Source organism: Python bivittatus, unplaced genomic scaffold (assembly GCF_059951505.1).
Source record: "Python bivittatus isolate LINGU-HERP-01145 unplaced genomic scaffold, Pbiv_v1 ctg000000_np1212, whole genome shotgun sequence".
Lineage (NCBI taxonomy): Eukaryota > Metazoa > Chordata > Lepidosauria > Squamata > Pythonidae > Python > Python bivittatus.
In genome coordinates this window covers 5,418,171-5,432,503 of record NW_028277028.1, presented here as the reverse complement: position 1 = coordinate 5,432,503, position 14,333 = coordinate 5,418,171, and the positions used below count along the sequence as shown (strand labels likewise).

Sequence of the window (14,333 nt, the reverse complement as noted above, 5' to 3'; positions counted from 1 at the left end):
GGTCCCTCCCGCAGCAATGGAGGAACCCCGAAGCAAGGTCTGACAGGTTTTTTATACCCCCTATCTGTCCTCCCCCTCCTACGAGGGCTTGGCTCACAATCTCACCTTTTTTACCGCCCCGGAGCGCCGCTAATTAACCGCAAAACCGCAGACATTCCACTTCCGAATTCAATCAGCGCAATACACATTCCAATCCCCACTTGACCCGACAGCCGCCCCCTGCCGTTTCTCTTCACTCTGGAGCGAACGTGCCTCTTGCCTGCAGTCTTTCCTCCCTCCTGCCGCCCCTCTCCACTCTGGTGCGAGTGTGCCTTTTGCCCATCCTCCCTCCTGCCACCCCCCAGGGCTGCCCCATGGTGCACAGCGCTCTCCCCTAGCAAACATGGTTCGTTTGAGGCCCTCACTTCTCCCTGCCTTCTCACAATCCCCCCTTTTTCTTTTCACGCCTCTGTTGGGCCTCAAACCTGGCTAACAGGATTGCTCCCTCGTCCCGGACCCGGGGCTTCACACACTGGGACAGGTAATTCCCACAAGCAGGGAGACATTGCATTAAGCAACATACTAGGACCAGTAAGGCAATGAAACAAATGGCTAGTACAAAAAGTTGTTTTAACCAAGCAAAGTTAGGTAACCAACTAGTGAGCCACGACCAATTCCATCCCTCTGGATCCTCGGATATGCGAGAGGCTAAGGTCTTCAACTTGGCTAGTTTTGCTTCAACATAATTCTTATTGTTGGTTAGGTTAAAGCAACAAAGACCTCGAAAAGATTCACAGCCTTGTCCTGCCCTTAATAAGAGATAGTCTATAGCTATCCGATTTTGAATGACCGCCCTCCTGATCTCAGTGACTTCTTCAGTGAGGGCTGCAATGAGAGAGGATGTAAGGTTGACACTTTTAGCCAGGAGGCAGGCCACCTTCCTTAGGTCCAGGTAAGCCCTTCCACTTAGTGCAGGAACCCCTACTAAGGAGAGGGCCAGAGCCATGGCTTCTGTTTCAGACAAGAGTGTCACATCACTCTCACAATCAGATGGCAGCTCCCTTTTTCTTTTTTCTTTTGATGGGTGCGCTTGTATTGGAGGCAGGGCATATAGAGAGGTCAGGCGTCCTATGGCACAAGGGCCCCCTGAACTATAGGCTGGAACATAGGTGTAAGCTTCATGTCCACATAACAAAAAGAAACCTTTAGGTAGGTATAGAGGGGTTGAGGCGTAAGGGATATTATAGATCCCTCCACAAGTGAAAACAGGACCTTTTGAGGGCAGTGGGTGGGTACGGTTCTGAGTATTGTTGAAATATACACATTGAGTTGCATTGGTTATCCCCAAGAGATTTAGAGCTATTTGCCTTTGATTAGTCCAGGGTCTTGGAGTGGGAGAAGACCCAAAATGATAGAACATCACCCCCCACAGGGGATCATCCCCAGTGATATCAATATTCGCTATCTGAGTAACATTCTTCAATGCTTCCAAACTGATGGGTATTCCAAAGAAACAGGTGGAAGTGACACCCTTCACAGTCAAGAGTTGCCCCACACAAAAAGTTGTGCTGTTCAAAGCTGTCTGTGCCAATTCTACAAAAAAATTGTTGTTAGAGCTGTGCTGTAGAGCATCTAAGCAGTGACATAATAGAATAACCTGGATGCAAGCCTTCATGTTGTTCATCTCCTCCCTGCCTTAGTTCAGTTCCTTTTAAGTTTTACTTTGAGTCCGTCTCCTGGTTGGGCAGTCCACGGTCGGGGGTCGGGAGCTCGCTTAACCCGATGGTAGTGGGTCCAACCCCCCTGTCGGGTTCGAACCGCTGATTCAGTTGTCAGGAGAACTTGGTATGGTCCCTCCCAAGACGGCTTCAGTTTCTCATCCTTCCACGTCTTTATCAGGACCCAATCCCCTGGCTTGTGGGGGTGTTGGTCTTCCAGCAAGGGGGCCGCTGAGCGAGGAGTCCCTGTTTTCTTAAAGATAAGAGAGATTGTGACAGTACCAGGAGATACTTTCTCAGGAAGGCATCCTTTAGCTCGGGGATAGGCTCTCCCATTGGAGCCAGGAAAGGTCTTCCCATCATCAGCTCGAATGGGGAGACCCCCACATCCTTGCGAGGGGCTGTCCGCATTCGAAGCAGGGCAACCGGAAGTGTCTTTGTCCAAGGTAGCCCTGTTTCCAATCCCAGTTTGGTGAGATGTTGCTTCAATACCCCGTTAGCTCTTTCCACTTTCCCACTGGATTCAGGATGCCAAGGGGTGTGGAGTTCCCATCGAACCCCCAGGCTTTGCATGACCTCCTGCAGCACCTTGTGGGTGAAGTGGGTCCCCCTGTCAGAATCCAGACTCTCTACTATCCCATACCGGGGGACGATCTGTTCCAGGAGAACTTTTGCTACTACCTGTGCAGTCGCCCTCCGGCTGGGCACCGCTTCCACCCAGCCAGTGAGGTGATCTTTGAGTACCAACAGGTACTTCAACCCAGCCACAGGAGGGAGTTCCGTAAAGTCCACCTGGACTCGCTGAAAAGGCCATATTGCCAAGGGCCTTCCTCCCCTCTCCCTTCTCCTCATGGCTTTGCGATTGGTTTTCTGACAAATCAGGCATTTCCAGCACACAGCCTGCGCCTCTGTCCACATCCCCAGGCTCCAGTACCACGGCTTTACAGTATCTATCAAAGCCTGCACCCCCCAGTGAGACCCTTCGTGCAGTTTCTCCAACATCCCCCTCATGTCAGCACGGCTCACTACTGGGGTCCCCTCAGTTGTAACCCAACGACCTGCTTCCTCCCTGCAACCTTCCCTTTCCAGCAGCACCTCATCCAACTTCCCCGGCGTCCAAGCCGGAGGTTCTTCTATCTGGGGGATTGCAATCATGATGGCAATGGGGACACCCTCCGCTGCCTCCTTTGCTACTCGATCAGCAAGTCGGTTCCCTCTTGCCTCCATCGAGTCCCCCTTCTGATGTCCCATTATATGCACCACTGCAATCCTGTCGGGTTCTTGAAGAGCTTCCATCATCCCCTCTATCAGTTGCCGAGCTTTCACCTCCTTCCCAGCAGTTGTGAGTAAACCCCGTTCCAGCCAAATTTTCCCGAAAGTGTGCACTACTCCCCAGGCGTATCGCGAGTCTGTGTAGACGGTGAGGGACACTCCCTTTCCTAACTCTAGTGCCCGTTTCAAAGCGTGCACTTCACACAGCTGAGCCGACCAGTCCGCTGGTAGTGCCCCCTTCTCTATTGTCTCTCCCTCCGCCGTCACTATCGCATATCCTGACTTCCTTTGTCCCTGCTCTACTCGGCTAGACCCATCCACGAACCAGACCTCACCCTCTTCCAGCGGGACCTCCTGCAGGTCCTCCCGGGTCTTTGTTTGCAGCTGCAACAGGGTGGAGCACTCGTGCTCCGCCGGCTCCCATTCTTTCCGCTCCCCCGCAAGAAACTCCGCTGGGTTCAAATTCCTGTCTGTTCCTACCACCACATCAGGACTTATCCGGAGAACTGTCTCATATTTCAACATCCTCCCTTCTGTCATCCAAGCAGCCGCCTGCTGACTAAGCACACTTAAGATCTGATGGGGTGAATGGACAATCACGGGGCTCCCAAAAGTGAGTTTTTTCCCTTCTGTCACTAGCACAGCAGCGGCAGCCACTGCCTGTACACAAGTCGGCCATCCCCTCACCACTGGTTCTAAGGCTTTGCTCAGGAAGGCCACTGGTTGATATTTCCCAGCCCGTCTCTGAGTCAACACTCCAATGGCAGTTCCCCCATGGGCTGTAACGTATAGGTGAAAGGGGAGGGCCAAGTTCGGTAGAGCCAGAGCCGGGGCCGTCACCAGGCTCCTTCGTAATTCCCCCCACTTCTCTGTGTCCCTGTCTGTCCATTCTACCCTGTCAGATGATCCTTTCAACTTCTCATACAGAAACTGAGCCTTGCTCATGTACTCATCTATCCATAGCCTGCAATATCCTACTAAACCCAGAAACCGCCGCACCTCCGTTTTAGTATGAGGGGGCTTCAACTGCATTATCCCCTGTATCCGAGAAGGATCAATCAACTTCTCGCCCTTCCGGAGTACATGTCCTAAATACTTGACCTCCCTTTCCACAAATTGGACCTTCCCTTTTGACACCTTCAATCCTTCTTCAGCCAACCAGTTCAATAAAGCCACTGAATCCTCTCTCACCTTTACTTCCTTCTCTCCAGACACCAACAAATCATCCACATACTGCAGCACCCGAGAACCCCCAGGGGCCCGGAACCCCTGGAGTTTCTCTTCCAATGCCTGTCCAAACAAGAGGGGGCTCTCGGTGTACCCCTGGGGCAGCACCGTCCATCTTAGTTGTTGCTTCCTCCCAGTCTCCGGATCTTCCCACTCAAAAGCGAACAGATCCCTACTTTCTTCTGCCAGAGGGCATGACCAAAAAGCATCCTTCAAGTCTATCACCGTGAACCACCGATCCCCGGGAGGGATCTTCCCCATCAAAGTGTAGGGGTCAGGCACTACCGGGGTCCGGGCCAAGACCAAATCGTTGACCCTCCTCAGATCCTGCACCAGCCTGTAACTATTGTCCTTCTTCTTCACAGCTAAGATAGGGGAGTTGAAGGGGGACATAGCCGGCTCCAACAGCCCTTGCCGCCTCAGCCCATCTATGATGGGCTTCAGCCCACGCCTCCCATCCCGGGACAGCGGGTATTGGGCTTGCCGCAAACCAGTCACCCCGGTTTCAAGGGGATGCTAATTGGGGCAATGCGGAACCGACCCGCCCCCCCCTCTCCTGCCCATACCTCAGGGTTCACAACCTCCACGTCCGCCTCCCGCAACAAACACATCCTTTCTGCCTGTTCCACATTCCACAACTCCACTCCTAGACTACCCATTAGATCCCTTCCCAGCAAGTTCACCCCTGCCTGTGGGATCAGTAACACATCTGCAGTTACCTCCTTCCCATTCCACTCCAGTCTCACTCCCTCCAGTACGTCTGCCTTGACCGGAGAACCTCCCACCCCCATCACCGATACCGACGCGCCCCGGGATTTCGCAATCCCTGGGATCGGTTGGCACAACGATGTTCGAGAAGCTCCGGTATCCACGAGGAACTGCCGTTCCTCGCCGGTGGGACCCACCGTGATGTTTACCAAGGGTTCCCCGTGGGTCCCGGTTGGGGAACCATGACCCCCTAGTTGTACAGGGGGAAACTCCTCTCACCCGTGGGGCGATCCACCTGGCAGTCCCGAGCAAAGTGTCCTACTCGCCCGCAGCGGAAACAACCTTGCCTATCCCCAGTCCACCTCTCCCTTCTGGGGTCGACGCCACCTCTCCGGGGCCAAGGTCCCCGGACCAGATGGGGAGAAGGTCGCGCCTCCCTCAGTCTCTCCCCCTTCGTCTCATTCTTGGCCGCCGCCTGAACGGCTGCCATCATCATTTGAGTTTTCTGCCTGGTCTTCGCCTCCTCCCTCCCCACATAGGTCTGTTGAGCAATCCTTAGGAGTTCCCCTATCCCCTGTTCAGTCCAACCCTCCCGTTTTTGTATCTTCTTCTGAATGTCTGGCCATGCTTTGGTGACGAACTGCATTTTTAACAAGGTCTCAAAGGCTGGGGTGTCCGGAGTCACGCCCGAGAATTTGGTCAGGCCAACTCGGATCCTCTCACAAAAATCTCCGGGCGATTCATCCTTCCCCTGGGTTACCTCAAAAGCCTTGGTCAAATTCCTCCCCTGGGGCACTGCTGTTCGGATGCCCTCCAGAATCATCTCTTTCATGTCTCTCATGTTCTGCCGGTGTGCGGCATTATTGGGATCCCAATTTGGGTCTGCCAGAGGGAATTTAGTATCTGCGGCCGGGGCATTTGGGACATTTGCATTCCTTCGCTCCCAAGCCCCGAGCGCAGCTCGCCGAATCTGGCCCCTCTCTTCTGGCGTATAGAGGTGGGCTAAAATGTAATTCAGTTCCCCCCAGGAGTATTCCACCGGGCCGAGAAAAAGTTCCAATTGTTCGGCGGCGGTATGGGCATTCTCTTGCATACGAGGGAGGGTCTTTTTAATTCCCTCAACTCACTGGGTTTGATGGGAACTGTTACGTAACTGGTGACGGTCACCCCCTGTGCGTTCGTTCCGTTCGGGACTTCCCGGACGGGGAAGGCACTGGCCGACCTTAGACTAAAGGGCAAGTTCTGAATGTCTTGGTTCAGCTGGTCCAGCTCTTTCCGCAGCCCGGGATAGGGTGGGGGCGCCGGAGGGGGAGCGGTAGGAAGAGGAGGAGGGGGAGGAGGTGGCGGCCCCCATTGAGGTCTAGTCAGCCAGAGGTCCTCCTCCTCATCCTCCTGTTCTTTTTGGACAAAAATTTTGGCTAACTTGGGTCGAGGCCCCTCCCAATGAACATGGAACCAGACTTCCACATAGGGTTCCTGTGTTAACATTTTATGCTCCACAATGTAGTTTTTTAGTTGGGTCACCCAGTAATTACTGGGGATTCCAAGAGTATCCCAATGGTAGGGGAATTCGGGGTCCACTAGTGGATATTTTGGCCATTCTTTAGTGCACAAAGTTATCATGGTTGGTTTTTCCAGACCCCTGGTGAATGGACACAACCAGGGTGTCTCCCATTGTTGCAACAATTGTCCTAATGGAGAATCCATGGGGATTCCCCCTACTGCATTTTTCCCACTGGCCCCTGGCCTTACACTCTTACTCTGCGCCTTACCCATCCTTCCTGACTACGTTTCCCACCTTACAGAAGGTCCCGGACTCTTCTGTCCCCTTGCGGCGTCCAACGCCTCGTAACCACGCTAATCTCCCCGAGATTATGGGTAGGCTGTACTCACCAGACCTCCCGGAGGTCTCCTCGTCGGCCGACTTCCTCTTTACTTCTGTCTGACTGGCGATTGGAGTCCCGTCCTGGACCTGACTCCGGGGAAAACGGGAGACACCTCAACGGGGTGTTACGGCCGATTACTCACCGGTTCCCCACAGTCCGGTCCACGTCGAGGACTCCTGCCTGGCTCGCCAATTTTGTCAGAAAACGACAGACACGGGTTCGGTTGTCCAGTAGACAGAAGTTTTTATTGGGCACGTTTGCAAAGGTGGGTCCCTCCCGCAGCAATGGAGGAACCCCGAAGCAAGGTCTGACAGGTTTTTTATACCCCCTATCTGTCCTCCCCCTCCTACGAGGGCTTGGCTCACAATCTCACCTTTTTACCGCCCCGGAGCGCCGCTAATTAACCGCAAAACCGCAGACATTCCACTTCCGAATTCAATCAGCGCAATACACATTCCAATCCCCACTTGACCCGACAGCCGCCCCCTGCCGTTTCTCTTCACTCTGGAGCGAACGTGCCTCTTGCCTGCAGTCTTTCCTCCCTCCTGCCGCCCCTCTCCACTCTGGTGCGAGTGTGCCTTTTGCCCATCCTCCCTCCTGCCACCCCCCAGGGCTGCCCCATGGTGCACAGCGCTCTCCCCTAGCAAACATGGTTCGTTTGAGGCCCTCACTTCTCCCTGCCTTCTCACACAGGTAAACAGAGTAGGCATGTGGAGTTGTTTCAGCTGCTGAGATATAGTACAGCAGGGTAATCCCTGTTTACAACCATTGTCATCTACTGAGGTGTTGGGCTATAGAAGTGAAGTGATGGAAAGTAGAAGAATCTTTCCTTATGTTAATCTCTGGAAGAGACAACCAGTACAGTCATTGCCTCTTTCAAGCGTTCACCCATGTATCCTTGTTCTACATTCCTTGGAGAGAACCAGCGATACTATCCATGAGGTCTTTTAACTTTCCTATGAATTGCCTGCAAAAGCCTGTGGAAAGCAGTTGAGGCAGTGAGACGTATGATCCTTTCCAATCAATATGCCTGGAGGGAGGTGATATAAATCATTGATCTAAAATGGTTAGTGACTGCATCTTTGTTTCATACAGATTGAAGTGGACCTTGGCAAAAAGTGCTGGTATCATTCAATATTTGCTTGCCCCATCCTTCGTCAGCAAACAACAGATAATAACCCACCTATGAAGCTGGTTTGTGGTCATATTATATCAAGAGATGCTCTAAATAAAATGTTTAATGGCAGCAAGTAAGTCAAAATTCAATTCACAGAGAAAATTGAATTAATTTTTACTTTAACATATATTTGGAAATTGGGTGTGAATTTTAACAAATATTGGCAAGAAGACAGAAAGTAAGAGAAATCTCTGGAAATGATCTATTATAGCAGCATGCCAGAAGATTGAGTTGCTACCTGATTTTATAGAAACTTGCATAGTGCTCCATAAACTTCTGATATTTTAAACCAATCTTCCCCAGCCTAGTATTCTCCTTTGTATTGATTACAGCTCTTATCATTTCCACATCTGAAAGATTCCTAATTGGGAAATATGTTCCAAGTGACAGGAAATAGAATGCAAAATATCAGAGTGAATGATGAGTGATTTCTGTCCTTAGATGTAGGGAGGGTTGTTGACATAGGATAAGCCTCAGCTCCCAACCAGAAGTGGAATTGCTTGCGGCAGGTTCTCAGAGTGCAAATTAAACCATTTTTCTGTTACTTCTTGGAGGGATTCATTCATCTAGATACTCTTTATTAAATAGTTGGTTTGGCAGGAGAGATGACAAGGACAGAATAGGAACAATGTAAGCAAAGAAAGAAGTGGAAGTGCTTCTCCTTTGGACTCCTGTTTCTTTTTTAGCCCATTTTCCTGTTCATTTTGCAGATACACAAAAGGTAGCTGAAATGTTCATTTTTTTAAAGTTCAGATTTTTTAAAATGTATATCTCCTTTAAGGAATCAAACCATTTGTCAATTGAGCCCAGCCCTATCTATATTGACTGACAACAACTCTGGAGTGGTTTAGGATAGACTTAAATATAACAGTGAATGTGATGTGTTAAGTTCTTCAGGCAACCCAGTATAAAAATCCCAGCTCCACCCCCTTCTTCCACGTAATGGGTTACATAGGTTTCCCATCACTGCAGCAGGAAATGAGAGCAAAATCTATTTTTTAAATGTACTTTGGGTTTTTTTTGAGAAAACATAATTGTTTTCTCAGAAGACTTGAGAATGATTTAGTCTTTCCTCATTTACAAAAACAGTCGAGATCAGTAGTATCATGAAACTGATCTAAAGGGAGATCAGGTATAAAATCAAAAAAATCAGGAGCCCCAAAGTTTAAAGTTTGCTAGAATAAAGAAATCTTCATGTGGTGGCAAAAAAGTCCTAACCCTAACCATAGTGAGAAGATTCTCCCAACCAAATGTTTCTGTTGTCGCAGTACATAGTGTAGCTTCTCCTACAGATCTTAATGCACAGGTCTGTTCATATGTGAGGAGCTGGTCTTTCATGTACTAAGTTGTTCATGGCTTTAGAGGTGATAACCAACATTTGAAATGGTCCAGGAAATGCATTTGAAGACAGTGAAGCTGTTGTACCAATGGGGCTCACATGACCTGACAGTTGATTCAGATCAAGATTTTAGGGCTGCTTTTGGACCAGCAAATGCTTCTGCACACTTCTCAAAGGATTTGTGTCTTAAGTCTCACTTTGTCATTTTTACAGCAATCCTAAATTCATCTTCCTACCTATCTGGAGGTTGAGTCATGGCAACTGGACTTCTTTTCTTTTGGTTTGATACATTTTGCTGCTTGTCCAAGCAGCTTCTTCAGTCTAGAAAGTTGGTTAGGGGGGACCCCATAAATGTCTTCTAGGGTGGCTGTGTTTCTCACTAACCTAATGGGCTCATTGAAGGGACAATAGGAGATGTGATTAGTAGAGTCTTTGGGATGTGAATGTCTTACTCCTAATCCCTCACTCATCCCCAAGTGGGTTGTTAAGTGCTGCCTCCCTGGTGAACTTGTGAAGTGGTCTTAATCTTCCTGGGGACTGATGAAAGAGCAGCATGAAAAATGGGAGACAAGTTGTGTCTAAGGGTTAGTATTTTTCAAACCCACTAACACACTGAGACAGAGGCTTGTACACCCTGAAGATTGAACACCAAAACATAAGAGCAATGTAGTACATGCAATTCAGTGCAGTGAGGAGTGTTCAGAGCTCTACATTGGAGAAACCAAACAGCCTTTACACAAGAGGATGGCCCAGCACAGGAGGAGCAACAACACAGGACCAGAATCAGCAGTTTACCTTCATCTAAAGGAAAAAGGACACTCATTTGAGGACAATAATATTCACATTTTGGACAGAGAAGATAGGTGGTTTGAGAGAGGAGTGAAGGAATCCATTTATGCCAAAGTGGAAAATCCTTCCCTCAATAGAGGTGGAGGCCTCAGACACAACTTGTCTCCCATTTTTCATGCTGCTCTTTCATCAGTCCCCAGGAAGATTAAGACCACTTCACAAGTTCACCAGGGAGGCAGGGTCCCCCCCAACCAACTTTCTAGACTGAAGAAGCTGCTTGGACAAGCAGCGAAAGGTATCAAACCAAAAGAAAAGAAATCCAGTTGCCATGACTCAGTCTCCAGATAATTCTACCTGGATGACTGAGAACCTTCATCAACATCTTCCTACCTAATTATTAGTTTGGGTACAAGGTTTTCCATCCTGTGGGAGAGATCTACTTAAAATCTCTTATATAGATGTGATGGGACTATATTTGATGCCTCTCTTATTTCTTAATTTTAACCTTGATTTTATACTGTAAATCTTGGTCTCTAGCTATTCTTTGCTTTTTTGTTACAATATTGTTGAATCACAAACCAAATGTTGAAATGAGATGGGAAATGCCAAGTATTAGCTATTTAAATATGTTCAAATGTGTGGCTATTTAAATGCCATTTTGCAGCTAATTTTAATATTTTCTTTATTTTTAGATTAAAATGTCCTTATTGTCCTATGGAGCAGAGTCCTGGAGATGCCAAACAGATATTCTTCTGAGGACACATATTATTATATATGTGTGTGATCTGGAACACTAGAGCAGGCAAATGTTCCATTTTATGCTGTACATATGAAGGAGAAGTCCTGTGTTTTGTATAAGTCTGATGCTCCAGAAAGTTTTGCCAACATTTGTTGCAGACATACAGTTTGGAAAAGCTCCAGAAGTAATATCTGTTATAGGGCTTTTACTTAATCTTGGTCACCATATCTGATCAAGATACTACACCAGCAGATGTCATTCAATGCAGATTTTTGTACTTAATTATATGGTGATCTTGCTTTATAAAGTAGACACCAATCACTATATAATTCTAATATTTGTCCTGCTTTTATCATTCTGATTGATTATTGTCACCATAAAGAATGTGAAGGAAATTTTTTTTATTTCCTTAGCATGTAAATAATGAAGAGAGAACTTCAGGAAAAAAAAAATTTAAAAATTGAATAGTGGATACACTTGTATTTCTGTTATTATTTTCCCAACTCAGAACTCTGACATTTTTAGAGTTTTTTTCCTTGGAACATTTTTTCCAGCTTTTTAATTCCATCTGAATTCCACCTTAATGTGCTTATATATGAATTACATAAATTTACATAAACTTATAACAAATTTCCAATCATTTCTGATTTAGAAAAATAGCAATTGAATAAGGTTTCCTAACACTTGTGAATTCGTTTCAGTTGATTTCATGACCGAGAGCTCTTTGGGTAGCTGAGAGTATCAGTACAGTTGGAGCTCTAGAGTAGAAAGATTTTGCCAGCGAATACTTGTTCTTCAGGTTTTTTAGTTATAATTTAAGGTTTGTATTCAAGATCAGTGTCATGTTGCTGTACAGTTTACTAGACATGATAGTTACATTGTTTATAAAGTTATCAGAACCAAATACACTGTTGCTAATGTTCATTGTTATGAAGGGGAATAGAATATGTTTCACTAGTCTTTACATCCCAGGATTGGACCTCCATCTCAATAGAAACAAATATGTCTTCTGCTGTCAAGAGCATTGTGCCAGTGACCATGTCCCCATTAATATCATGACAATATCAGTTTGTTCTTAAATTTATTATATTGGTGACGAAGCAGATATCTAGATTAGAGACTTGAAACCAGATCTGACCACCATTCTCCCTTCCTGGAGAATCTTGAGTATCATAGTCAGGAAGAAGAAGCATTAGCGGACTCTAATATCCAAAGTGTTGCCAATTTGCAGTGGCCTGGATTCTCTGGGAAAAGCTAGGATAGTTAAAGGATTATGCATTTGTACTATAAATAATATCCAAAGTGAATATATACTTATAAATTTGATGCGCGTTATAGCAAATGTCATGTGTGCATTCATTGCACTGTCCTACAATAAAGCAGAGTAGCTACTTGATATTTATTGCTATCAAGATTCCACCTTTGTATGGCTGGATACTGAAATAATTAAATACACTTGCCCAGCACATTACACAGAAAAATGTTCATAAAGGTTTTATATGTTCTGAGAATTGGTCAGTGTCCCTAAGAATACACCAATGCAATCTGATACTACTGTTTAAATAGGAAAAAAAAGGTAAAACAGTACATCTGTATTCTCTACTTACAGAATGAGTTACTTCCATACTGTGCTTCTAAAGGAATTTAATAAAGCTAATGAGAAATAAGTAAAAATATTTTTTGTGCAGGTTCAGATCTCAGTGAAGTTGCTTTTATTGTAATAAGGGAACTGCACATATGTGAGTCAAATATGTCCTTGTACTCAGAGTGATGTAAGAAAATGTTGAAAATGTAGCAGTGTAATACACAGCTGTATCCAAGGGGAACATTTATAATGTAAAAATATTTGCAGACATATAAATAATTGCATGTATATGGGCCATCAATCTCAATGGGAATTGGGTTGTGTGTAAATGCTTGGGCTCACAAACAGAAAATTCTGTTTTCTTTTTTAATGCAAGAGACTTTGCTAGTTTGCCTATCTTATACGTAAGGATTGACATCTTCATACCAAAATATAAGGACTGATGTCATTTTAGTGGACTCCCAAGTGAGAGTGGGGTTTATTCTTCCTCAGATCACTGGGGAATATATTAGTTCCTAGTCATTTCATTCTGGGAGGGGAGTTCATGGATGGCTGCACTGTTTTTAAATCCAGAGATTGGAGTAGTACACCATCAGTTGTATGATGGAGTGGCATAGTAAATATGAGCGATGATGTTCTACACTTGTTTAGAATTCATGCATATATGTGCATTATTTTTTAGCCTTTTCATTACTCTTATGGTTTGGAAATGCTTTGCTTTTGTTTTTCTTGAAAATGGTTCAGTATAAACAGATCTAGTAATGGTGAAAAAAGCAGAATTTATGTGCACAACAAAAAGCCCAACTACTTTTGAGAGAGAGAATTTGTTTAAATTATGTTTTAATAGATTTTAAATCTTGTAAGGCACTTTGTCCAAATTTAAAATTGTCCTACTTCCAGGTGTACATTTATTTGTCGGTAACTTCTTTCTATAGTCTCAAGAATAGGAGCCATGACCCATAGTTCATTTTAGCAAACATTTCCCCATTACTTTGATACAAAGCAAAGCCATCTTGCCCTTGAGACCCTCACTGTTGCTGACTGATATGCGAGGAAACCAGTGTAGAGATAGGCTCTCTTGAGAGTGACAATGCAAATAATGCATATGGACATGTTTGATGTTTATAACATGTTCAAGTGAGTTGTGTGCTAGATCATTGTTTCTCAACCTCAGCAACTTTTAAGGTGTATGGACTTCAGCTTCCAGGATTCTCCATCCAGCATGCTGTTTAGGGAATTCTGGGAGTTGAAGTCTATACATCTTAAAGTTGTCGAGGTTGAGAAACACTGTGCTAGATTATCATATTGCAAATACATTTATTTTCTTTGCAGTACACAGAGCTGAGGCTCAGTTTTGGTAGGTATAATACCTGCTTATACAAAAAAGATATGATGCACACTTGAATCCATGCATGGGGATGGTCAATAGGTAGAGCTTTACTAAGGCTTATTATACTCACAAATGATGTATTATGTTACACTGTTACTGTAATGAGTAAAATGTTTGCTAAATCTATTTTGCTTCATTTTATTGCCTCAACATAATTTCTGTGAAAACAACAGCAGATGCTGGGAACTGACAGCATCTGATTTGGAAAATCATTACAGTCCTTATATTTTAGGTATCAAACAATTCCATGTGAATTGCTGTAGTTGATTAGCAAAAAGATGAAAATTGTCCTGATGCCTTGCTTCGGTATGTGTTTGCTTTTCAATTCTCGCTAATTCTTTCAGGTAATTGCTTATACAAATATCAGATTCTTTTGTTTTTTACTCTACATGTATTTATTTTCATAGGTTCCTTCCACACTATTTAGTCTGGAACTACCTTGCTTTTTTCACTTTTTAGAGGGTATCACCTAAACCAGTGTTTCTCAACCTTGGTAACTTTAAGATGTATGGACTTCAACTCCC

General features: G+C 45.7%; 1 protein-coding gene across 2 annotated transcripts in view; it reads left to right on the top strand.

Moving 5' to 3' along the window:
- The window catches only part of RMND5A (required for meiotic nuclear division 5 homolog A), a 37,887-nt gene extending 23,952 nt beyond the window's left edge, over positions 1–13,935 (top strand). For both annotated transcript variants that reach the window (XM_007427616.3, XM_007427614.4), the window contains exons 8-9: positions 7,886–8,040; positions 10,788–13,935. In XM_007427616.3, coding sequence (XP_007427678.1) covers positions 7,886–8,040; positions 10,788–10,851 — 219 coding nt within the window. In that variant the 3' untranslated portion in view covers positions 10,852–13,935. The remainder of the gene's footprint in view (positions 1–7,885; positions 8,041–10,787) is intronic.
- The last annotated feature ends 398 nt before the right edge of the window (positions 13,936–14,333 follow it).